General features: G+C 36.9%; 1 protein-coding gene across 3 annotated transcripts in view; it reads left to right on the top strand.

Moving 5' to 3' along the window:
- GRID2 (glutamate ionotropic receptor delta type subunit 2) overlaps positions 1-24,660 on the top strand; it is a 710,183-nt gene that overhangs the window by 489,315 nt on the left and 196,208 nt on the right. For all 3 annotated transcript variants that reach the window (XR_004240290.1, XR_004240289.1, XM_032109710.1), the window contains exons 6-8: positions 4,421-4,594; positions 9,640-9,801; positions 17,449-17,568. Coding sequence is in view for 1 of the 3 variants with exons in the window: in XM_032109710.1 (XP_031965601.1) it covers positions 4,421-4,594; positions 9,640-9,801; positions 17,449-17,568 (456 nt within the window). In the remaining 2 variants the exon portion in view is untranslated. The remainder of the gene's footprint in view (positions 1-4,420; positions 4,595-9,639; positions 9,802-17,448; positions 17,569-24,660) is intronic.

Here is a 24,660-nt window from a genome sequence, read left to right as displayed (position 1 = left end):
AATTAGAATGGAATGAGTGCACAGAAAAGTTGCTTTGTGTAAGAAGAGACTGGAAAGGTTGGCTTGATTAGCCTATGAAGGCAAAGATTGAAAGAGGATGTGCTCTCTGTTTGTAAACACTTACTGAGTGTGAATAAATGCATCATTGTCAAGGGCTAGAGGACAAGGCTGTCACAAGAACAAATGAGTTCAATTTGTCCATGAGTAAACTGAGGTCAAAAGCTGGTGAAAGGTTTCTAATTACCAGAGGCACCAGAGGATGGAAAAACTCCTTCATGGTGAAAGAATGAAAAAAACCTCCAGAGTCTTTTAAAGACTAATTTATGGGAAAAGGTCCAACAGATTTGCCCATCATAGCACAAGAGAGGACTGGGGGACCTACAAGGTTGTATTCAAAGTTTGTATTCTTTTTGACTTTTCCTAGGAGAGGGCTTCTCCTTGGCCCATGCATTCATCTTGTTCATTGTGTTTCAGCCTAATGCACTCCACCATGAATAAGAGTGTAGAGCATAACCATGTTTCAAGCTCAAGCAGTTAGGTCAGGTCCTATAATCACGATTCAGTTCCAAGAGCTCACATAATTCAACATTTTCTTATGGAGAATGATTAATAAAAGCATTAGAGCTTCATTTGAGCACTTACATTTTTCATTGGGTTGGTGGGTCCATGTGAAATTACACCCTCTTTGGAACAGGTGGGCAACCAAGTTGCCAGTTCCTGGCATTAGTGAGAGCTAATGCACAGATGGAGCGAACTCTGCTTTCTCCAACATCTTGGATTTTTTTTCTCTGAGAAAGCTAAAAGTTGATTTCTCCTTCTTCTATTGGGTTTTATTCATCCTTTTCTGCAAAGCCTAAAAAACCTAAGGGAGATAAAATGGAGCAAGTGATGATGCATTTCAAAATCTCCTTTTCCTTTTCTTGGAGCTTCATCTAGCCATGCCTTTCCCTCAACTTCTCTTTGGAAAGTGCTGAGAAATTCAGGAGGGGCACAGCAAAAATATGCTCTGGCATGGGCAGTGGCAGCCCAGAGGCCTTAAGCCACCCTTTCCCCCTGTGCTGACTTTTGGAGGAGGAAGAAACACTCCTCTCTGCGTGTCAAAATTTTCTGTGATGAAGTCCTGGCATGCACTGGAAAATAGTGCACGTCCACTATCTTATAAATACTGGAAACATCTTCTTGGCCCAAAGTTAAGATGTTTCCATAAGAAAAGGTATTGCTGCCTTCGTTTGGTGCTTAATACAGGAGCATGTAAGTAAGTTCTTTCCCTCCATGTCTCTCACTGCAGGTACAATTGCTCTGTGGTGAATAGTAAGTCTCTGCCTGGGCTGCTTATCTTAAAATAATGGGACATGTTAGATGTCCAGTATGTAGTCTTGGTTCCCATGGAGTCTTGCCTTATATGTCAAGATGATCCTCTTCAGTTCTTGTTTCCTAATTCATCTGTAAAGAGTTCTTAATTTAAAACACCATTTGTTTCCTTATTTATTTGCCTGCTTAGATGAAGTGTACATCTAATTTTTATCCTAGTTCCATTTGTGACAGGACAGTCTCCCCTTAATTCCAAGTTCAGACTAGCAAAAGAAAGGCTCAGAATTGAACTTCTGTATTGAACTTCTCATGTGAAAGAAAACCAAAAAAACAACCAAACAAAAAAAACCAAAAAGAACCAACAAAAAACAGACAACCTCACATAACCTAGCCTAAATTTATTCAGGTGCCAACTCAGTTCAACTTGGCCAACTTTCTAATTTTTTTGACATTCAATGCTTGTATAACAGATCATCTGCCACCCTTATATCATTACAGTGTATCCTCCTTTGAAGTGCAAATGAAAATTGTTTCCTTTCATACAATAGTTGCTTTATATAGTTTTCTTAAGTGAGATCCAAAATTCAAGAATGAGAGATGATATTGGAGAGTCATTATATAAAAGGCTTGTCACTCAGTCAATGCCAAGTATTTAAAAAATGACAAAGAAATACATAGCAAATTACTAATGTTGAATTTAGGGTTGCATGGCATTGCTTTGTTGTCAATCTAAAATCTGGATTTATGATAAAATCAGTGGAATTCACAGCATTTAAAATAATAGCTGTCATTAATCTATAGACGTGTAGACCTCCTTGGCCACCACACAAAAATGGCTTTGGTGTTTTGAGTTCTATTATTATTTCCCAGGTGATGTATAAAAACATGAGGTAGCAACCTAGAGGTTAAAATGAGAACATTCTATTTAAAATGCACCAAAAAGTGCTGAATACGGAAAACATAAATACGCTTTTATGGCAGAAAAGATAAATGCTTGAGGATTTGAAAGTCAAAATCTCTTTTAAAGTAGTATTTGGCAATATAATATGGTCATGCAGGCATCTCTTTTTTATATTATTAGAGTGAGTTTAGTAATCTTGGTGTTACCGTTTGGGCATGCTGTATAATGAAACCAGGCAAACTTTTCTAAATCTTCTGAGAAAGTGTATAATTTAAAATCAAGATAAGAAATTTTTTGAGCTCTCCTTTATGATTATATTGAAAGTATTATAATATATATATTTTTTTTTTTTGCTAAAACAGCATTATATATGGGGGTTTTTTACCTCATAGCTAGTGAAATGGTACAGGCTAAATGAAAAGACGGCATCTTAAGCTGAGATAAGCCATTATCTGTGGTACATTAAGAATTAATCGACCAGAACTGCAAGATATTACACTGAACACAGCTGATGTTATGTTATTTCTCTTTGCAGCAAAAAAAAAAAATCTATATTTCATAAAGAACATTAATAACAGATGAATTCAGAAACTGTGATAATCTGTGAAGGCAGATAAAATACTTTTACTGTAGTCAGGAATGTTGAAGTTAAAATTTACATCTCACATGTTTTTCTTTCAAAATTTAAGGGAAATAAACAAATACCAGTATGTCCAAAGTAGTTCCTTCAAAATAATGAAAGGATATTATACTGTAACGGCAGAAAAAGCCAAAATAACTGGGGTGGTTGTCTTAACTTTTAAAGAGCTGCTTTTTCAAGAAGCTTGGCTTTATTTCCACAAGAAAGATTCCATAATTTGAGATCACGTCTAGCTCCTGGTGTCTCCTAAATTCTTTAATATGGTTATAGATCAGGAAGCTAAGGCAGAAAAAGATTATGGCATTTCATTACAGGTATAACAATGCAGATGTGCCATATCCTTTGAAAAATGACAAAGCTATAAATGCACACATGAGAATTAAAAATGTTCAATGAACTGTGCCTGTATGCAAGGGAATATTAAATGCAGGCTGCTAATAGGAGACTCTTAATCACGTCCCTTCCTGGGGGCATATCCACAATTTTAAAAGTCTGGAAAGTTCGGGGCATCAACCTCTGTAATTAAGAGAGATCATGGACAGACAGTTCAGAATGATGGAAAGTCCTGGTTAAAAAGACTGTACAAATTTTAGATTATTTCTACTATTTTACAGGAAAATACAGACACAGAATTATCTTGAAAGCTGCCGTCTATTTGAATCACCAGGAAAAAAACATGTTTAACTAAAGTTCAAGTTCTTATGTGAAGGTTGGAGTCAGTTGCTGGTGCTTGGGAGCCCATGTTCCTCTTACTCAACATTCCCTGAGGGAGTCATCATTCAGCTGTGTAAAACACCATGTTCCCAAACTGCAGGAATTTATGCTGTGTAAAAAACTGTTTTTCTGATTTCCCTAACCTGTCTTAAATTTAATATTTCAAGCTTAATATGTGTGTATTTACTTAGATATTTTTTCTTTAAAGTATTTGTCTGTAGAGCTGAGTGTTCAGCTGTAAGCTTTAATAGATACCCTACGGAATTAAAATTTGGTTTTAAGTTAGGTCTTGCTATAAACAAGCACATTCACACCTAGAATGCTCTTATGCATTTTCTTTACCCTTTTGGTAAGTGATGCTTGCTAACTTGCACCTTGTTTATAGGTTCTTGATATTCTATTTCTAGGAAATGAACACTTAAGGCCTGAAAAATTGTCTCTACCTTCACAACTCCTAAGCAATGCTACACTCAGAAATACATCATGGTATGGCTTCCTACTGATTTACACATTATCTGTCAAGGATGCTGTGAAACTCTTTTAAATAAAAGATCAGAAGAGGTAAAAGGAGAGGCAGAGAAAACCCCAAATGAAACAACTAGGACCAATTACATGTACAAATATTTGGTGAGGTTTGAGCACAGTACATCTTGAACTTTGCAGTTAAGGGTGGTATGTCAGTTGCTTTAATGAGCATGCACATATTGGTTTTGAGGCTACGGTGGAGTTTGACAATAGCTGTGTGTCAATCACAGCCTCGTGGTCCACTCAGTTTATTTTTTGTTTATAATTTGGTGGTTACATTTCTGAATTTTGACTCTCATGCATACTCTCTCCCTTGCCTTATCTTTCAGGAAATAAATGATGTGGATGTGCAGGAGCTGGTGAGAAGGTCAATTGGAAGGTTAACAATTATTCGACAGACATTTCCAGTCCCCCAAAACGTAAGCCAGCGCTGTTTCCGAGGCAACCACAGAATATCTTCATCGCTGTGTGATCCGAAGGACCCTTTCTCCCAAAGCATGGAGGTAGTTCATATGCCAGTCTATCCCCACCTGGGAATTGTCTTTCTAGATAACTTCTAAGTTTTTCCCCAGGGGCTTACTGTAACAGTGTTATTTTTCATGTCCTCTCTGACATGTAGCTTAATGGCTCATGGCATGCCCAAATACTTGGAGTAAGGGGGTGAGTGTGTCTGACAGAGAACAACTTGCCTGCTCCACAGCAATAGAGATAAATGTCAAAAAAAGCTGCCTGATCTCCAGGTAGTAGGCTAGCCATTTTGTTGCCCTGATAAATTTTAATTTTTGTCATCTCACCAAGAAGAATTTCCTTTGCGTAGTCACTGTCTCCTGAGTTGCTGTGCTTCTCTAAGCCTCAAATATGTTGTCATTAAGAAAGTCTTCCAGGGAGCACCCACACCGTCTCTTTCAAGTGTCTTAGTGTATACATCTAAATCTGGGTCTAAGTTCCAAGGCCTTATTTTCAGGGTTGTTAATCACAGATTACAATTAAACTTTAAGAGCCTTCCTACCACATGAATTCAGCTACAGGATCCCTCCTCCTGACCTCACATAGTTTTTCCAAGAACAAGTCCTCTGTCTCTCTCATTAGGGTTCATCATGAAAAAGCTATGGCAAATCAGGAGCGTGAAATTGGCTTACGATGTTGATTTTACTTTTGGGGTTTTTTTTTCTGGGATCTTTTGTGCAGTTGTAGAAAGATGACTGCATACTATAATTTTTAGCAGTGGAGGGAGGAGCATATCTGACCTAGCAGGTAAAAGCAGCCACCTAATGATTCTGAGAGGGCAAGAAAACAACAGGAGCAAAATAGGGAGGTTTTGAAGAGTGTCTTTGTTTAAAATGAAAATATGTAAGGGAAAAAGTGTGGATAGTCTTGTCCTGTTTTAGATTAGTTGTAAGAGCCTTTGTTGTCAGTAATTTTAGTTCATAAAGCAGCCAGCCAGCAATTATTGATGACATGAAAAACTGGCTATAGCACAGTGCACAGTGATCCTATTAGAGTTCTCAAAACAAACAGGAATGTGTGATGCCCATTGGTGCATAGGATATCTCTACAGACTATTTAGGAAGTACAAAAATCCTTTAGGCTGTGCCTTTCTGTCATGGCAGCATGGTCCTAGGGGGAACTTTGGAAGTCTAAGGACAATGTGTTATGTGCAGGAGCTTACGTGCAGGAGCCAGAGAGTGCAAAGAGCAGTTCTCATGAACAAAATTACTGACTAAAGCAAGGCAGAAAACAAGAGTCATGTGTCCATGGGAAGCTTCACATTTTGCTTTGTCTTTCTCTTCTACTTCACTTTCATTTTCACTTCAGCAGTTGGCTGACTCTAGGAAAGATAAGTTTTAAAATTCAAAGTTTATTCTCGACAAATTGGCATATTCCATTTAATTTGTTAGATTAGATCTTATACCTTAACCTATGTGCCATGATCTACCTATAGCTTGGAGAGCTACAATATTCTTATTGAAAGATTTCACAGCATTTTTGTTCAAAGGAGTGATGGAAGCTTGAGTGGTTTAATTGTTCTGTGCAACTGAGTCACTTTTTTCATGCTTTCCCTGGAATGGCTGTACTTCATTATTTTAGCTGAGACAACATTACAAACTGAAAGGAAGGAAAACTCTGACACAATTTCCCCTGTGTCTTCATATGATGCACAGTCCTTTGAGTAGCTGTGGGGTTTGTTTGCTGCTTCTTTGTTCTACCCAACAATATTATAAATTAGTTTCTAATCCAGTGGGGAGTAGGAACAGTTTATAAATTGAAATTACTAATTTTTTTTTTTATGACATCGAAGTGTGACTAATCAGAAACATTCTCTGGAAATTATAAGGGTGAATTTCTTGATTTATTTTTTTCTGAATTACTTTTCTGATTTACTAAAATCTGTGTGAATAATTAATTTTTTTCATCATCTTTATTAAAACACTGAAAAGCATTCTGATGAAGATATCTCACTGTGTCTTTGGAATTGGCCTAGTTGAAACAAACTCTATGAGTTTGTGTCATTTTGAAGGCAGAAAGTTAAAAACTGGATTCAGAGAAGAATTTAGTACTGTAACCCTTTTGTGTAAAAACTACGTTCAATATTATAGGTACACATAAAATAGACACTGATAATCCAGATTAATCATTCATCCTTAATCTAATGCTAAGTGCCTTTCTTCCACAATCTGGATTAAAAAATTACATCTGAATTTTGAACTGCATCAACAGAAGGTTATGCAATTAAATACTTCTTGGTAATGCAAGTGACCAGCTATTAGTCTAACAGGCTTGGAGTAAATAAAGGATCAGTAATGGACACCAGGCATTAAATGCCCTAGTAAATTAACGTGGGAAGTTAATAAAAGTGTAAAGTGACTTTAAATTTCAACCCCCTTCTGTTCATCAGGACAGATATTAATGAAGCATACTTCTGGTAGTGGCAGGAAAGGGTGATTTTGGGAAACAGAAATTAATTGTAGGGTCTTTATCATTGTATTATCAGTGATTGATTGCTGTAAATGTTAAGCTCAACTATTAGTGAAGGACTAACAATGCTTAATAGCTGCTGAACTCTGTCCTCCTGAGCCCTGTTAATACTGGATAAAGGCCCAGCTATATTACTCTTAGATTAGTGAGTGCATCCTTCCTCATGAACTGACAATTGTCTTCTATTCCCCTTGATAGTAGGTTACAGAAGTTACCTTGCAAGCAATGTCATTTTGTTGGGAAATGATGACTTGGCATCCACAGCTGGTCATGTACCAATTTAGTCTCATTAGTGACCTTATTCCCTCTGCTCTCCAGAGGTGGTATGGGGTTTTTTTTCCTGTTGGAAAAGGCTTACATGAAAAAAGCTTGCCTCACAGCGCAGTGATAATTCTTTCCCTCCCTGCTCCAACAAATGTCCCTGTAGAGCTGACTTCGTTGTGGAAACACAGTTTTAGCTGAAATGCTTTGAATTCTTTGTAAGTTTACAATATGCAGGCAAATCATCCAAGTTTTTTTTAAAAATGCTTGATTAACCTGGACCCAGATTCTCAATCCATGCTTTTAATCCTGTCATGCACAGTGATGCCTGGCCTGTGCCTCTGAAGAAAGGAGATTTGTTCCTGGGTGAATACCAAAATGGAAGTATTCATAGTCACTGGAGGAGCTCAAGTAAGAGTAAAGAAGCACCTTCCAGAAAGACAGAGTGAAGGATCATTTAAAGAAAAGGGGCAATAAGGATCAGAGGTTCTGTGCATCTCTGCTACTAACAGTGTAGAGTTGTAAAGGTAAGGGAGGATTCCAGCAGCTTATCACAAGGGAAAGCAGCAGATCATTAGTCTTCCTTTGATAAAATTGGGAAGTCATTTGGGATGTCTTAAGTAATTCTGGCCAGGTAAGGAGAGAGTACGTCTTTCCTGGGTGCTATGCAGGTAGGGAATCTGTCATGAGACCTTCCTGGGAACAGCATGCAACAACAGGTTGCGGATGACACAAGCAAAGCCAGCATAAAGATGGGATTTACCAAAGGAAATAAAAACATAAAAATATGTTATATGGAAAGGAGTAATTAGGTAGAAAGAGAGGTGTTTGGGGTTTTTTAATTTTTATTTTCTCCTTTTTTAAGGGGATGTGTGGATTTGCTTATCAGTGTCTCAGATCCTCAACATTATTGTGCTTCCTTGCCATATACTCCCTCCCAATAGCTGCAGGGCTTTCCCAGTCTTTGGATATATTTAAAAAGCAGAATAGGGCCACTAAATTCCCAAACTTTCCTTTTGTAAGCTTCCTTTTTCTTCTAAAACTTTGAGCACACCACCTATACCTGTGTAAAAAACCTTTACAGAGAGCAGCCAACATATTCCACAAATCTGAGAAAATGTCTTTTGGCTTGTCTGACTGATGGAGAAAAAGCCCCAGCAAGCTTTCCTCAAATTGCCACTGGATAATTTGTTGTCAGGCACTAGGAATGCTCTACAGAGCTCTTTATCATGCAGCTGAGGAAACTGAGTTTCCCTCAGTAACTTCAGATGATCCATAGGTTATCTAAAAATAATATTCCCAAAAGTCTTTTTCATTTCTGAACATAAATTTTCTTCATGAGAACCTCTGTTCAGGACAGCTGAGGTTTCTTTTTATGATACTGTCAGTAACTTAAATGTTCCTGCCATTTGAGGACAGGAAAGACTGATATAAAACTATATTGAAAATTACTTGTTTCATAAGTTTTCATGAATTCTGAGGTTCTATTCTTTTACATTTAATTGTGTCTTTCACATCTGACTTGGCACTGTGTGCATTCAAAAGCACGTACATAGAACTAGAACATGGTTAAGTGGAAGTGGCACACAAGTGATTTCTCTTCTTGAGTTCCACTGTTCTGTCTTTGATCCCAAACTGGAACTTCCTCGCACTGTATGCAGCTCTGCTCACAGTGAAACATACATACATTTATTCTGTAGGAGTTTTGTCCTGCAGGGAATTAAGAGCCAATGTCAAATACTCTGACAGTAAACACTATAAATTGCAGAATCAACATGCAACTGCACACTGACAAAAATTTCATTGAGTCATATTTCATACCAGAAAGTACCAATCTGAATTGACTGCACAAATCAGGAACAAAAAACACAATGAAATGATCTCTTCTAAATTTTCAGGGTTTCTGCTTTTCAAAAGAACAAAACAGCCTTGAAGATAATTTGATGGTGTCCAAATATCTGGTGACTGAAATTTGAGTCTCACAAGCAACTGGTTAAAAATAAAAGAATGTCAGTTTACGGTCATAAGTAGAGCTGTAAATCTGGCAGGTGGAGCTGTGCCAGTGACTGGGCTGCTTGCACTTCTCATGTGTGTGTAGTTTGTTGCTGCAAATCACTTTTAGCGTTACAGCTGCCAGCTGCAGGTTTTACCAGAGCCCAAAGGAGTGACATTTTGCCTCTTACAGGTTCTTCTTAATACCAAATAAAGTATTTAATTACCAGAGGATTATGGGTGAGGCAAAACAAATTATAAATTCTGGCAGGAGGCTACAAATAATAGTGGTAATGCTTCCCTTTTGATCCATTTACAGATTTCAAACCTGTATGTATATGACACTGTCCTCCTGCTGGCAAATGCCTTTCATAAGAAGCTGGAGGACAGGAAGTGGCACAGCATGGCCAGCCTCACCTGCATCAGGAAGAATTCTAAACCCTGGCAAGGAGGACGATCAATGTTGGAAACCATCAAGAAGGTACTTTTTCTCTGTATTTCCTCATCTTTGATTTCTAAAATACTTACATTAGGCAGTATTTCCTGCTGAGGTGCACATTACTCTACCCAGTACCAGCAGTATAGGTTTTACATATTCACAGTTCCTGAATGGAAGTAGTCTTTATTTGGTTTGGGTTGTTTGTTGGTTGGTTGTGTTTTCCATGTCATAATAATCATATTGAAATAAAATCAATAAGTTTGTTTACCAAAACTACCAAACCAGCTGGATGTTCAAGGAAGAAAAAGTGTCGCTGGTGAACAGGTAAGTTTCACAGGTTAGGAAGTAAAGAAAATAAATTTACTGTTTTATTTCTAAAAGAAAAAAGTTGCAGAATTACACCTGGGTAATGTTCTGTGGAATTCACCGTTGCACTGTTTTTGATGTTAATAAAGTGAAATCATAGAAATGGGAATAAGGAACCCCCTAAATTAGCTAGGCTATATTCAGCCACCACAAAACTGTGCCTGTAACAGTCTCTACAGAGCTTTATCCAGTGTTGCTGCTTCCCTGTTATTTTTATTTCATACCTTAATCATGCTCATGCCCAAGATGCTTTTCCTGTTCTTCAGTCTTTTAAGAAAATTTTTCTTAGTCATTTCCTTTCTTCATAATGTTTACAGCCTCCACATACTTACAGACAAATATTGCAGCCTTCTGGGCCAATATTTAGTCAATATGAACAAGTTCAGGGTTTGCCCTTCCTTGTAAGTTATTCATGTCATTTTCCTTATGTTATTGATATCTTTCGTAAAACTGCCTTCTAATTTGTCTGCATACACTTACTTGTAATGTATACTTACTTTTAAAGTGCTGGCATTGTAAACACAGGAAAAAAAAGGGACAAAAATTTTGTCCATTTTAAAAAAAAAATCTTAAATGCTTTAATTGTGGCTTTCACTACAGAACATAAAAACCATTTAAAATATAATGTTGTGATGAGAAGTTGCCATTCTGCATTAGGTATTTAGCTATACCAGAAATTATGACGATGCAGGCAAAACATAAGACTCCTTTGAGCACTGCTTATATTTTATGCAGTCCCAGCTTAATCTGCGTTACCTCCAAAATGACAGTTCAAGGATTTCTTTGGTATCTGTTTCCGCTTTCCATTCTAGCAGTTTGAAGTCATGAGACTGAAAGAATAATCCAGGACACATTTCTTATTTCAGGGGCAGGATATGACTTTAAGGGACTCCAAACTGTATTGCTCTTAACCTACCTATCAGAGCAATTTCAAATTCACATTTGGCAATGCTGTGTATTTTGAGCTATGTTTCAGGCAAGGCTGGTTCGCCTCTTGCCTTGCATTTTGTAAATACCATTGCACACTTTTCCATTTAAATGGCCCGGAGAATTATGAAAGTGTTCAAGAAGGCAGGAGCAAGTGGAAATTCCAGAGTTGTTGTTAGTTTGCTAAAAAAGTTAATCAAATGCCAAAGAAATTCCTGATCTGTGCAGCTAACCACGCTTCCATCCTGTCACTTTTGGGTTTCTCTGTTATTTCAATTAGATGGCTTTGAAAAGAAAGTATTTTATTGGTGTAAATTGAATAATCCAAATCCTCCTTACACTGCACTGTGCTGACAGAGATGAATTTCTAGAAGTAATGTGCTAAAATTGAAAGTCAAAATCGAATCCAAATGAAATACAGAAATTTTACTGTCTGTGGATGTCAGTAGCATTTCAATCCGTAGGCAGAGGAAAGCTAAAGATTGCAGCTGAGAGTTGGAATTGCACAAGAACAGGAATTCTGCTTTAGTTTTGTGGCCTACTTTCCCTTTTCTTTCACTAAAGCAGTTAGGGAGAAGAACTTTGGGATCACAGCTGTGTACTTTTGAAATTAAAAATTTGGCATTGATGAATGCCTGATGGGGCATCACAAAAACAATAAAATCCAAAAGTAATGAAGGGAAAAAAGCCCCCACTTAATCTCTCTTCTTGAGAATGCTTCTCTTTCCCATCTCACCTTATTCTTTAAACATGTTTTCACTCCTGTTGTCCTGGGGAGTCCTCTAAAATCAACTGAAATAGAATTTTTTTCACAAAAACATACCAGATTTCCTTAATTTTGAAAGCAAACAGGAGGAAGTCACCACGGGGTATTTAAATAGTTTCTGAATAAAAAGTTCTGCGTTTTCATTTTGAAATCACCACTGTTTACAGGATGTAGTGTATAATGGAATATCATAGGAAGATATTGATATAATTCAGGGTGAAAATACATTCTGAGATTTCTTAAATATTCCTGGAAAAAGAACTTCCATCCTCTGCAACACCTTAATTCTTCCTTCATGATGATCTGTACTGTAGAGCTGAAATCATCACCTGGTCTCAGGTTGTCCCTCCTCCCAGTGTAGGTTCTCTAGGAATTAAATTGTACTCAAGTATGGTTTTGAGTTGAGGAAGAGATGTCTAATTCCAGGCTGCCTGCCTCAGGAGAGGACCAACAACTCAAGCAGTTGTTCTTCTGGCAGCAGCAAAGCAGAAGCACCATGGAGCTTTTGCTGCTAAAAAAAAAAACAAACAACAACAGCAAACCTAGTTCTAGAGGAAGCTTTTATAGAAGAAATATCTGTCTTTTAGAGTTTAAGATCCAGAAGCAGGAACATCTGGAAGTGTTTTAGCTACAGAGGGAAATCTTTCTTTGATTTCTGGAGGGGGAAATAAGAAAAGAGTTGGGAAATCTTTATTAAGCTACTCACTGAAGAAGGTAAGAGAAAGGGATGCTGATGTTCTACCTGAAGCAGCAATTGTTAAAAATGGAACTCTGGTGGTAAATAAACTGGTTTTTTATAGTTAATGAGCTGCTAGGGGAGAGTAGGGAACAGAGGAAATTAGAGTTTCAAACATTTCTTAAAGTGGTAAAAAAGCTGTCTAAATCATTCCTCATCGTCATTTGTTGAATATTCGACTCATTCATCACTATTTCTACAAACAGCTACAAAAGCTGGTTTTTTTCTTTGTGAATTCAGCTGATTGGAAAAAGCCTAAAGAAAAAATTTTAAGCCCACCACAATTATTTAAATCTAATATCAGTTTCTACCCATTCTCGAACTGAATAAAAAGTTAAATCCATCTGGAAATACAATCCTTCTAATGAATTTGGCCAGCTACAGCAATTAGTTTAAATTCACTTCTGTATAGGAACTATCCCTAAACACATGCTCACTTGTTTATTTCTCAGTAAAGCTATTTCACAGTTGGAGGAATAAGTATCACTAGAAAATAATTCTACTTTGAGAAAAATTAATCTTCCTGAATAGTCTGGGAATAAATGTAAGTAGGATTAGAGGGGGGATCAACTCAGCAAGATGGCATCTACCTTCTCTCACGCATCTCAGGGCTCTTCCCAGTCACATTTTTTTAGCTCACTAACAGCAAATTTTTAGTGCTAGCAGCAACATAGAGCCTGTCCCTTTCTGGGAAATGAGCTGTTTCATGAATCATAAGTGGGATTGTCAACTAGTTCTGGTCTCAGAAATGTCACTGACACTCAGTGGTGACTTGCAAAAAAGGTGCCAAATTGTTTTTCAGGTAATAGATTGGATGGTGTCTGCTAGTTGAAAACTCAGCCATGTTCTCAAAATCAAATTTTTTCAAAAATGAAATGTGGAACTTGTATTTGATGTTTGTAGCATTTTTCCCTGCCTATAGCCACATTTTTTATCCTTAATTGCAAAACAGCTAGTACCTGAGAATAACCATAGTTTGAAAAAAAAAAAAAAAAGAGGAGGAAGTTTGAACAGAAGCTGAGAGCAAGGACAATATTTTATAGCTGATGATTGGCAAGCTGACATTCCCAAGTGAGGTCCTGACTGCTAGGTAAATACTGCTTTCTTCAGGGACTTACTTCAGTGCCTAAGCATATATAAACTGTAGTTTGTCTTGCCAGTCTAGATGAGACTCAAGTAGGCTTTAATTATATTGCCAAGCTTTATAACAGCTCTGCAAAGCCCCGGGCAGTGATCAGAATCATAAGTAAAACACTTTTGTCCCAGCAACTGACATTTCACTCTTCAGTTTCATATGTGTCAGGAAATTGCATGGTTGCAGCTGAACCTTAGAAGAATTTGAGAAGGTGCATAACAAATGTGTCTTCATGTTTCCCCAGTAGCATTGTTCCTGTAAGTTAAATGCAACGAAAAATTTCTTTTACTCTTGCCGGTTATCATGAGTAACACTGAAATCACTGGTAAAAATCTCGTCAGGAAGTTACTGGATCAGTAGCTGTCATACAGATGGTCATTTCCTCTGTGATCTCCTTCCACTATGCATTAGCAGAGGGATAAAACTCATGCCATAAATCAAGTGTTTCAGAGAGATCCATACTGTGAAAGACTATGCATAAAAATTGGAGCAGGGTCCTGAAAATCTTCCTAGGCGATATCCTGTTCCGCTCTATCAGCCCTAAGCAATAAACCAGATTTGTGTAAGCCTTGTAAAAAGGCTGTGTGGGACAATGAGGAAAAGTAGAGACCAATAACAGGATTGCATGGTCCAACAACAGTCCCAGGTAGGGAGGAGAAATCAAGACCCCAAGAAATTTCCTATAAATTTAGCATTGTTGGTATTAAATGGGCAGTTTTTTGCTGTTTAGTATTTTTGCCTCTGCCCTTCCCTCCTGAGCCAGCATCATTCCCAACTAATCTGAGCTCTTACTGCACTATTTTCATACGTACACAGTCTAGGAGAGGAAGCTCTGATTAAGACAGTCCATAACGAGAAATTTTCAAAGATTTATAGGATTGCCAAAATAGATAAATAAGAAATAATGTTGTGGTGGTTAAGATGGGATTCCAGACAAATACAGTTGATGGACTTACAGTTTGTATCATGCCCTGACAATTGCAGCCATTTAAAAAATCAAGTTAAATAAAGTTATACAAAGTTTCTGGATGGAGATCGAATTCCAAAATATGTTAGGTAATTCTGTTAACCTGTACTGTATGTAAGGGGACATATATTTTCATATCCCGTGTTTTCTTAAGAAATGGATTTGATTACTTCAAGTATAATTGAGGTTAAATGATTCTTTAAATTATTTTTAATCATATTTGCTCAAATAAGGAAAAATATTATTAAAAAATTTAGAAGTTTATTAAAATTTTAAATTGCTATCTTAAGTCTCAAAAAATCATTTACATTTTAGACATGATTTTATCTTCATGTTCCTTAAAGTATTGGAACCACTCTCAATATGGAAAATAAAGTCGCTTTAATTTTCTAGATTGAAAATCCTATACTCTTCATTTCTTTTTTCTGCTGTACAAAGCATCTGTGTGAAGAGATTGTAGGGATTTTTTTTGTTGAATATTTCTTTTCTTTCACCATTTTGTTCCAGAGTTTTCCCTTCCTTTTTCCAGGTCCTGCTTGTGGCTCACTTGAGATCATGGTGCTGCTCAGGTGGTCTATAACAGTTTAATTAATTTTCACACTTTATCTACCTCTGACCCACAGTTTTAGTACCCAGTGTGGGGGAAAGTTTTGGGAAGTAATATAAGAAATATTAAGTATAATATCATCAAATCAGTATCTGGTAAGGTGTCCAGATGGAGTCTTTGAGCAATCAGCTGGGCATCCCAACTATTGCAGGTCTGTGCCAATTTGCAGGCATTTCTACATCACATGTTCTGTGAAATTGTGCCTTAGGTAATCAGAAAGCCAAATAAGAACCTATGAGAGAAAAGGTATGTGGGGCAAGTTTCCACTTCTGTTCCATGAGTAGGATGAAGTCAGATTTAAGTTAAAGGTTCATGTTTGTGAAACTCGGTTATTTACCAAAGGATATGTTCAAATGATTCAGTGGGTAAACACAAGCTCACTCTGACTTTACTCTGAACCAGCCAGAGGTGTGCTAACCCCAACCTAAAAGCCATGAAAGTGTTATTGTAGTGAAGTTAAAAAGTAATCAGAGTGTCTTGCTAACCCCAGCATACGTCAAAATTGTCTGGTTTGCAGTTGCCAGAGTTCTCCTGCAAAAGACTGTTCAGATATAGCCTTAACCAGGATATTGGATTTTTTTTCCTTTCTTTTTTTACATTTATTTTTGTTGTAGTATGGAATAAAAAGTAAATATTGTAGAAAGAAAATATTATGGAAAATATTTTTTAAAAATCATTAAATATGTATATACACAAAGTATTTCCTTGGTTTTAACTGTAAATGGCACTCATTACGTATTTGTATTATAATATTTGTATTATTATTTTAATATATAATTATTAATGTATTATTCCCTGATAGTACTAGTTTCTAGTTGTCTAGTAAATTCTAAAGATATTCTCAATGATCAATTTCATAACTTTTGTTATAATTACAGTCATGTTTTGTAAAAGTAGGAGAACATTCTGTTAGTTCACAGCAATTTGCAATGGAGATGCAAATTCTGTAGTCCTTCCTGGATTTTGTCCAAACTCAAGATGTAAGAATAGAGCTTTTAATATCATGATTCAGCAAGGCTCATTTGCTTAGCTAGGTAGTTCATAATGCAAGTTTTTCCAGTTTAAATAAAAAAGCTCCTAAGTGAAACAGCAATCACAACTGCAAAGTTCTTGCCTTATGTTTTGGGGAAAAACTATGCATTTCATAGGGTTTTACACCAGAGGCAGATTTTTTGTGTGTGTGTGTGCATAAAAACATAAAAAAAATATTTTTTACCTTTCTTTTTCTGAGGGAGAGGGTTAAACATCAAATTTTCCCTGAATCTGTACACTGAAGAAATTTTTGAAGGGTAAAGGTTTTCATTATTGGCATTTTACATGGTTCTGTTGATTTTATAGTTCAGGTCATCATAGTTCTTATACAAAGATGAAATGTGTGTCATGTTGAATTAACTCTGGAATATATTTTGAGTATGGCTGTGGTGTGTATAGCCCTTTGAACTCTAATTCTTTGTAGGGATTATTCACTGTTTCATCTGTAATATTTTAACCCCTTCCAGCAAAACTGTAAAAGAGTTAAAGCACGCTTGAAGAGATGCTTCACTCTTGCACATGTCATGTATTCTTAGTAAAGGATAATTGGGAGGAGAAAGAAAAATCACTGCATTCAGCTAGACCTTGAATCAAGCCCTTCTTCATTTGTGCAAATCACATATGTTGAGCTCAAAAAACATGTAACTTCATCTAAAATTCAGCCTGCCCTCATGTGGAAATCTTTCATGAGGGAGAAATATTTAAAGGGAAAAAGCAAAAATCAACAAACATAACTAATTTTTGTGCAATTTCTTTTATATATTTGTGTTTAGCTTTGCTTCCACTAAACTTTGTTGCAAAATGGTTTTGGTTTTTCTTTTAAATTTGGTGGGGTTAGAGTGTCAATACATATATGTTGATGGGTCAAAGAACAGAAATTGGAGTGCAAATATGCTAAGAGTAAGACTATTGCTTGTATTGCATCTGTGTAGCATTGCTGACTTTAATTCTTCTGTGAAGAACTTAATCATGATGCAAGAATAATGTAAGCATCAGAATTTTTAGGGAAACGTGGTCTTTGGAAAACTGTCCTCATGCTGGTAGTTACCTGTGTATTCTGCATAGTTAGTGCATAAATCCCTTTGAGAAACAGAAGGTTAATACAGTTACCTACTTATGAGTTTTCATTCCATTTTCCTTTTTTTTTCAATAGGGTGGAGTGAATGGCTTGACAGGAGAACTGGAATTTGCAGAAAATGGGGGGAACCCCAATGTACATTTTGAAATTTTGGGAACTAATTATGGAGAAGATCTTGGCAGAGGCATCCGCAAGGTGAGGCTACATATATTCAAACAAGAGACTATTTTTACTGATATTTTCAAAACCTTTCTTGTGTTCTGTGTTAATAGAAAAGCATTTGATGGCAGGTAGCATGGTGTTCTGTATTGTTAAGGAGTAAGAGATGGGAGAAAAGCTTTGAACTTTGAGATACTCATCTATTTTGTTATTTCAAATAGGCCTTGGAGCAGGTTGTGTTGATCAAGGTATCATTTGTAATACAGAATGTGTTGAGTTGCTGATCAATTATCCCAAAGGATCAGTGAGAGCTGTTGTTTTGTAACCCTTGCAACCTCTGTCCAAAATAGCAAATTTTACACTGAATTATATTTAAAGCACCGAGATTGGTCGCTGATACTTGGTCAAAGTGGGATGTTCCACCTGCTAGGTATTTAAAATTCATAGCTATGGAAAGAGAAAATCTCTTGTAGTACAGATAAAATTTCTGAAGTCTCTTCACGAAATAAAAACATGGTGTTTTAATGAGTTAACTTTTACAGAATAAGTTAATGTTATGTATTCAGCTGCCAGACACAGTCCAAATGCATGGACTTGGATGTTACAGGGAATGGCATATATGTCCCACAAAATTACTCTTTCTTGGTATTTGAGTTTTGCCAGTCTAAAACTAAATTTAAGTCCTGTGTAAGAAATGGTGGAAACGGGTCTCTATTTGCAATGAATATCCTTAGCTTTGAACAACTGCTTATCCAGTATGGCAAAAGTCGTTTGGGACTTCACAGGTGAATAAAAGAGTAATAAGCTTTTCCAGGAGAAGCTGTCCTTTAAAGACACACTTCCTGAAAAATACCAAGATCTCTTCATTTAGTGTATCACATCATACTGGGTTTTATACAGGAGGAACGTGAGGTCTGAAAGGAAATGATAGAGTTTTCTTAATATATGTAAACTGGTTCCATGTGTGCGTCACTAGATGATGAAGTGCCTCATTTGTCTGCACACCTTCTGGAGCAACAGATAAGTACTCTGAAAGAAGGAAGAGATAAATAAGAAGTCCAAGGTGTCTAAACACTGAACTGTCTCCTCCACTATTCACCAGAATTGTTATTCTGTTCCTGCTGTTCCATCTCTTGTCAATACCCTAATGTACACACGTGCTTATAGTTATGTCACCTTGAGCAGAGGTCCTGATAGGTGCTTCAGAAACTAGACAGAACTGGATCTGGTTGATATCTGGAGGAACTTCACAGAGTCTTTGGGAGACCAGAATGTTGGATAAGTCCTTATTCCCTTACCTTTAAGTTCTGTCTGTTTCAACATATTTTGACTTATTTTTCATGCTGCGCACTGAGGAGCTATTTATTCTTTAGAGTTACCTTCCTAAGACAAATCTGTGTCTCTTGGTTTAATTTGTTTCATTGACTTTGACTGGGGGTTTTTCGACTTCAGGCCTGTCTGGGTGAATGCCTGAGTGAAGCACTAAATTGTGTTTTTTCATTCCCAAAAAAGATAGAAGAGAAAGAGAGACTCACAGAGAGATCTTGGAAATACAGAAGTACAAAAAGACTTCCTAGCTATTCTAATTCTTGGTTGATGGTGTAATTTAGAATTGTACTGCTAGTTTAACAGCAGTAGAGTTGGTAGAGTTTAATTTTAAAACAGATGTTAATGACTGTGGGCACACCTAACTTGTGTAAAACAGTGGGATAATACAAACAGGCTTTTTGAACCTGCCTTGTTTACTCTTTAGGATAGTTCAAGAACAAAGAGATATCCACTATCTTTGGAGGGAAATGGATTTGAAGTTGGTCAGAGAATAGAGCTTTGCTCATAATATAATTAGATTATGAAAGTCAGCATCATACAACCCTGTTGAGGAGAAAAAAAAGTTTAAAATTAAGCTACTGAAAGTATGTGGGTTTTTTTCGTTTGCCAAGATGAGCATTTAAAATTAAATATCAATATTATAAGAAAATTTTCCTGTTGAGCAAGATAGTAAATGCCTCTCCATAGAGTTTTGTGATGCTCTGCAGCTAGTTAAAAAGAAGAAAGGGTTCAGAGAAGAACAGATTAAAACTGTTTGAATTTTCTTTTTCCTAAACAACACTCAGTATTCCAGAGAAGGCTTTAAAGAGTTCTGGTGTACAGAAAGAAATTTTCTTTAGAAAGTTCTGTATATATTGTGAGAATGTGATAATTGTTCTCAGATGTTTCTTTAAAAAAAATCCAATTAATTATTTCAAATTTTTGCAATAAATTGAATAAGAAAATAATTTAAAATTAATGTGGTATTTCTAGTCAATGTCACAGAGATAAGAAAAACAAGGTAGGTTTCTTAAAACTACTCCTTCAGAGGCAGAGAAGAAAATTTTTAGGGAATTTTATTATTTGACAAAAATTCACATCTTTTATCTTTGATTAGGATTTACTTTACATCTACTTTACAGAGCTACTGGTGTGAGAACCAAATCACAATAATTACAGGAGTCAGATATATTTTTGTTAACTACACTAATTAAAGTACACTTCAGATTTTCATGTATTTAGTGATCTGACTGCAGAACTACCTAAGCATTTTTATTTCTCAGCTCTAGTAGAAGCAGCTGCAATTAGCAGACTGACTGAAATTTCTGAGCTAATGCATCTTCCCTAATCAACATATTTTCAAGTACTTTTATAGGACATAATGAAGGGTAAAATCATTACGAAAAGCCCATTGAAGTCATTGGGACCAGAGATTCCCATCAAGTCAATTGTGTAAAGAACTGCTATTTTGTTTTCCTGAGGAACAGTCAATTGATTTTAATAAAGCAAGTAAGATTTTAAAACACACTCGAATTTCTCAAGAGTCCAAATTCTGCTTGAAATCTGTTCTCCTTGGGTTCTGGAGTCATTTATACTTCTGCAAAGTTCACTTATATTCATAGGTGATTATCCCCAGGACTCAAAAAAGCAAATAGTTTAGGATACACTAAGAATTCATGTTTATGCTTTTTTTTTATTTGGACAAATTAAGCCATGTATCTAGGAGAAACTGCTTTCATGTCCCTGCCTTCAGCTTTCATGGGCTCCTGTCATAGCTGGAAAGAGAATTCATGTGAAAGGTTGCTGTGTTGGGCTCCGTCATCTAGTGACAAGTTAACAAATCCCGGAGTGGGATTTGCCTGAAACAGCAGTTTTGTACCCTTGTGACTGTAAATGTTATCCATCACCTTGCAGACCACGGATCACTTAGGTGTACTTTTTGCCAGAGCTGGGTACTTGGAATAGTACACTCAGATTGCTGCCAGACACTGATTTTATTGGCACCAGTGGTATTACAACGCCAAAGGAACTGAAGAAAAGCTCTGGCTTTTACACATCGTACTGTGGCTTGCATTTGTGCAGATGTAGTTATGTTCAGTGGGAGACATGGGTGTATTTCTGACATTTCTCTGTTGGCATTTGTCTGTTGGTATTTGACATTTGCGTATGTATTCTTTGACATTTAAATTTCAGTGCAATACTTTTATCTATACTGCTGAAATGTAAGCTGCCATTCCTGTGAATAACCATCCAACAAACAAACGAACAAAAGGGAGTTGATAGCTCCGAGTCCTGTCTTACATCTTAGTGGTGTAGAAAACAGCACCGCAGAAATAAAGTGGTTTTCATGTTTCTTACAGTGCTCCTTGTAATTCAGAACGGGCTCATCTTCAAAGGCTCTGTTCTACATCTTTTGAAGTTTAGGGGACTTTCTTTCTGTTCCCACACTGGTTTTCTTACCACATGTGCGCATTTGAAGATCAGGGTGTGTTTTGCTCTGCCTCCACTTCCATATTAGCATACACCCACCTTCTGTATGTTTCTCTTCTCTGAAGATGTTTTTAGGTTATTTCCTCCCAGTGAGGCAGCAAGATGATATACCTTGCTCTTGCATCAGTTTCTGCCTGCACCAAGATGTTCATGTCAAGGTTTCCTTTGCATTCAGGACAGCTGGAGATGCCTTGGAGGAAGGATAGAGCTGTGAGCATGCAGGAAAACAGTTAGCCTTGGAGGGGCACCAGGGTAACCCAGGATGTTTTGGGCCATCTGCATTTGTTCATTAGGATTGTAGGGCTTAGTCCTAAATAATTTTGATTTGATTGTCTTAAGGAGGAAATGTTATCTATTTTAATACAAGGCAGATCTGTGGTGCCATGCATTTTGTGTGAGAGGATTGAAACCTCACTAACAGATACATTGTTCCTCTTCACTTCTGCCAGTGCAAGTGGCAGGACTTTCCTGCATGCAGGTTTTTATTTCACAGACTATTAAGGGTTAAGAGCAGCACTCCGTAGTTGTGCTATTTGTTTGCATTTTTTCATTCTAGTAAAATAATTGCTACTTCCACTTCATCTGAAAACACTTGTTGTTTACAGTAGTGGCATTTCTTTCTAATACACTATATTTTTTCCTTACACTTGCCTCACGGAGCAACATATGTTCCAAGCATATATTTTGATCTTCAGGAAGTTGCTGTCTATTCTTATAAAGTTAAAACTTCTTTTCTGCATCCTTTATCTCTTATTCCCTTTTGTTCCATTAGGTAAAAGGATAAGTTATACAGCTCTGCTGACACATTTTAACTAACCCCATTTAATAACCAAGAGCACATGAAGTATTTCCTTCTTGGTTAGCTTCCTGGTTAGCTACTTGAGGTAAATGATGGGTTCACCTGTTCTCCTTGTGAGTGCAGTCAAGGTAGAGCTGTGTAATGTGACTTTTAAAAGGTGTATGTATCAGCACCTGGTAATTTAAGCTGTGACCTGTGTAGATGTTTCTAAAGGTTGACATACAATTTATGATGTGACTGAAAGATACCCTTGCAATGGTATCTTTGCAAGTGGTTTGCAAGTGGTTGCAATTCAGAGACATTATTGGTGGTGTATTTTCTAGACAGTTGAAATAAATGTTGCTGTGTCTGACTGCTTTGCCTCTAGTGCTGATGGAGAAGGTGGACCTGGCACAGTTCTACCAGGATACTCTTTCTAAAGCAACTTTAAATACTTAATCAGCCTGCTAGAAATGAAGTAAACTACTTAATACTAAAGAGGTAATTAAATACCTTGATGAACCAAGACCTGCTGTTCCAATTCAGCACAGTACTTAAATTTTGCTGTAAGCCTCCTGAAGAGTAGCATTTCCTTCCTTCATTTAGTGGTATGCAATAAATAGATTAAGACTGATTCTTTACTTTCTGGTAGCTTCTGCAAATCTTTTGTCAAATCTCAGTGAAATTTAATTTGGCTGCAAAGTGTTGGGGATTTGCATGCTATCACAATGAAACTAGTGTTAATAGAGAGCTATGCTTTACTTGGAAGTCTACTTCTGTTTAGCTTAAAGGCCAAACTAAATGCATATTTGAGTATAGCAGAAAATGAAATAAAAGTATCCATCCATAGTTGTATTCTTGAATTTTAAAAAATTTAAAAGTATTTTTTTAAAATTCCCTCTCTGCTTTTGAATGGAACATTTTCTTTTAAAATCTGAGGATGCAGAAAGAGAGACAGACTGACTCAATCAGTAGTGTGCCATTTGGAGAATTTACCAGCTTTTGGACTCTCTGATTCAGACTGGGGGGAGCGAAATCTAATTTTTGGTGCTAGATTGTCCAGCTGCCTGCCCTGACACTGGGGTCTTTGGATGAGTGAGTATTTCTTTGCTTGTAATAAGTGCAAAGTAAAGCCAGAGATTAATTTGGGGGCTTGGTGGAGGCTGCCCCAGGAACACAGAAGTTTAAGGTTCAAGTCATCCTTCTGATAAATGCAGAGCAGAGTTGCTACTACTCAACCCACTCCACATGAATTATTCACCTGTGGAGCAAAACATCCACCAGGAATACATGAGAACCAGGATCAGGTATATGAGCAAAATGACCCAGAAGTCAAACTCCAAACTAATACCCACAAAGCCAAGGCAAGCACAGTGCACTATTTCTTCTCAGCAGAACAGTCAGCCATGTCTGCTGAGCTCCAGTGTGTTTAGTGTGTTGTAACAAAGAGAAATTATTTTAGGCTGTAGTACAAGTGGGTGTCCAGATTCCCTGGTCTAGAACAATAAGGTTAAGTGCTTTTTGAAAATTCAATTCAAATAATTAAGATACAGGTTTATCCAGTTTCCAGCACACAGGTTTGATGGCTTTTAACAGTGACTTCCAGAGCTAGAGCTGATTTGGAAAAAAAAGTCTCTTAAGCCTCTGAGCGACTACAGCCCTCTGGAGTGAAGAGGGGCATGCTCCTGCATTGGGATCAGTGTGGGGAGAAGGGGAGAATGCAATGGAGCCCTGGGGAGAAGTAGTGATGTCAAACAGAAATTCCCCTTGGGACCTTGACACTCTAGTGTTTCTCTTCACAGTTTTGGCACGGATGGGCTCGTCTCTCTTTTGCTCAGTATATCCTGTCAAAACTGATAAGAATGTTCTTACGGAAAAATATTTTCAGTGCATTGGGGACTGCCTATTTTGACTGATTGCTTTCATCAGAGAGAGACAAATCTTTTTCTATGCACTTTAAATTATATAGTTTCATGCATTTTAGTCATTTTTGTTCATCTGGAAAAGAGGTTACATTTTACCCATCTCCTGCAGAAAATATAGTTGTCTTGACAGCAAAGAACAGGAGAAATATTTTCCACTTTCAAACTGTGTTTTTAATTTCCTTTCATATCTTGTTATGACAATGAAAACTTGAGAAAGATAAGTCAAAAATTAATAATAATTAAAAAAAAAAAGCTGGGAGCAGCAACTCCTGTTCTCTGTTGATGCTGCTAGGCAAGTGCCTAACCACAGAGGCTCCTGTGTGATTATTCTTTGCTTCAAAATGGGCATGAGAGCAAAGAATGGCAGAGAACTTCAGTCATTTTTGCAGAAGAGAATTTTTTTTTGTCCTGAAAATTTTTGAATAGCAGAACTAGCATGATGAGTTTTTAATACCTACATTTGAAAAGAAAATTTGAATTTGCATGTTGGTCATGTTTATGTAGCATGTAAAACTTGATTTGTGTCCATCAAATATGATTCCTTCACTTCTGGATTCCTCTTGAACTGCTCACACTTGGCTCAGATCAACCAGACCAAGGGATTAGATCACTTTTGATTTTCCGAAC

Source organism: Corvus moneduloides, chromosome 5, assembly GCF_009650955.1.
Source record: "Corvus moneduloides isolate bCorMon1 chromosome 5, bCorMon1.pri, whole genome shotgun sequence".
In the NCBI taxonomy this organism is placed as follows: Eukaryota; Metazoa; Chordata; class Aves; order Passeriformes; family Corvidae; genus Corvus; species Corvus moneduloides.
The sequence above is the reverse complement of the archived record's forward strand: the minus strand, read 5'-3'. Positions and strand labels throughout refer to the sequence as shown.